The sequence below is a fragment of the Psammomys obesus genome, unplaced genomic scaffold, assembly GCF_907164565.1.
Source record: "Psammomys obesus unplaced genomic scaffold, mPsaObe1.curated_primary_1811, whole genome shotgun sequence".
Classification (NCBI taxonomy): domain Eukaryota; kingdom Metazoa; phylum Chordata; class Mammalia; order Rodentia; family Muridae; genus Psammomys; species Psammomys obesus.
Window position 1 is genome coordinate 1 of NW_026596418.1, and position 1,886 is coordinate 1,886.

General features: G+C 61.6%; 1 protein-coding gene across 1 annotated transcript; it reads left to right on the plus strand.

Moving 5' to 3' along the window:
* The first annotated feature begins 150 nt into the window (after nucleotides 1-150).
* Nucleotides 151-792, plus strand: LOC129669509 (interferon alpha-1-like). The gene has a single exon (XM_055597795.1). The coding sequence runs from the start codon at nucleotides 271-273 to the stop codon at nucleotides 790-792; it is 522 nt and encodes a 173-aa protein (XP_055453770.1). The 5' UTR covers nucleotides 151-270.
* Nucleotides 793-1,886: the final 1,094 nt, after the last annotated feature.

Here is a 1,886-nt window from a genome sequence, read left to right on the forward strand (position 1 = left end):
AGAGTCTGCGGCGGCAGCGGCAGCATCGCAGAGCGTGGTTATTCCGTCCTCGGCCAGCAGGGCGCGCGCGCGCACAGGACGGCCGTGTTGGCCCTAAGGTCGGTCTGGCTTTACTAGTTCATTTTCATTTTCGGAGAACCAAGATTCGCCTGTGGCTCAGCGGTTAAGATCACCGACCGCCCTTCCAGCGCTCCCGAGTTCGAGGCCACGACAACCATTCTGTACGCGCGCAATCCCTGCTGGCCGAGGACGGAACAACAACGCTCTGCGATGCTGCTGCTGCCTCTGCTCCTGATGGGAGGTGCGCTGCCGCTGGACGGAAGCACAGCCTCCTCCCTTGATTGGGGAACATCAGGAGAGTTGAAGAGTGTGCCACCTCACCGGTGCCTGCAGGACAGAACCGATTTCCGATGTCCCTGGAAGAAAGGAGCTGACGAGCGGGAGAAATGGCAGGAAGCCACCAGTTGCTACCCCGAGGTGATCGGGCAGGTCCACCATCTCGTCTACTCAGACATCGGCAGAGATGCCTGGCCACAGAAGGTTATAGACAAGCTACTCACTAATGTGCACAGTGATCTCCAAGACACTCAGTGGGGGCCAGCGCAGCAAGACACTCAGCGGGAGCCCGCGCAGCCGGGCCCGGCCTGTCCGCCACCTTTCCCCACAGACATTCGCAAGTACTTCCGAAGAATCTCCCGCTACCTGAAGGCCAAGGGGTACAGCCCTTGCTCCTGGGAGATCGTCGGGGCAGAAATGCAAGTGGCACTTTCCGGGTTCCCAGGGTCGGCCTAAGAAGCCCCGAGAAGAGAAGAGGCTCCCTGCAGGGATCTCCACTAAGATGACAGCTGCCTCAACTCACAGCCCAGGCACAGATCCGCACTAGATGATAAGAAGAGCTTTAAATCGGAGGAGAAGGCAGGAAGCGTCAACCGTCCCCTTCTGCTCGTTCCCTTTGGGGCCATGCTCCTCTCCAGGGAGTGAAGCCCACGGATCTACCTTTTCCCATTTCTTGTGAACAGCACACGTGGACCGAGAAAACTCAGTCTGAGGCCAACTGGAGGATGGAGGCTCAAGGAGGTCTGCGTTCAAGTTCAAGTTCAAGTTCAGCGCCTCTCCGAGACTTTCAGAGGGCCAGTGCCACGCCAGACATATGGAGAGGCCATCGTTGGGGAGAGGAGGAGAGGGTGGGGCTGGGGGGAGGCAGGAGCGCCCATCGTCATGCTGACCCCGTGGCCTCCTCAGGGAGTTGAGCGAGGCGGGATCAAGGATGTCCTCCCGGGCTCTGCAGTCACGGGGACCCCAGAGGCCCACGGAGCCTTGCTCGACTCCTTCTCCCCGGAGCCGGCGGTGGGATACTTAGGGGGGAGGGCCAGGCACATCCCGAGGGTTTCTGCCCCAGCCCGTGATGCTGTCTGTGGCCACAGCTCTCTAGGTTCTCCGCAGCCAGAGGCCGAGGCCCTCTTCCAGCCTCCAGTTCCCTGTCCCGCTTCCTTACCATATTTGCTGCCCAGACTCCCCAGAGCGATCCCTTCCCCACCAGAGAGCAGCACGGTCAGGCCAGGATAGCGGGCTGCACTTCTTCCTGAAACACCCCACCCCCACCCCCCAGACAGTGTGATAAACGAGCTAGCTAGCTCTCCTAGGAGCCCCTGGTGAGCCAGTCTGCAGAGCAAAGCCTTCCCCTAGCCCACCTGGGGCGACTCAGGTCGTCCTGGGAGCACGGAGCAAGGAGGCACACAGCTCTCTCCTCTGGGAACCTGACAGGGAAGCCTGCAGACGGCGCAACTAGGCAGAGCCAACAGCTTGGGCCGGCTCCCGCCAGGCCAGGCCCTCGCTCTCCTCCTGGCTCTGCCGCTGGGAGAGTCCAGGCCTGCCCGCTGTGGCCG

What these genes read in the sequence shown, in the direction of transcription:
- LOC129669509 (XM_055597795.1), top strand. Translation starts at nt 271, where the DNA reads ATGCTGCTGCTGCCTCTGCTCCTGATGGGAGGTGCGCTGCCGCTGGAC.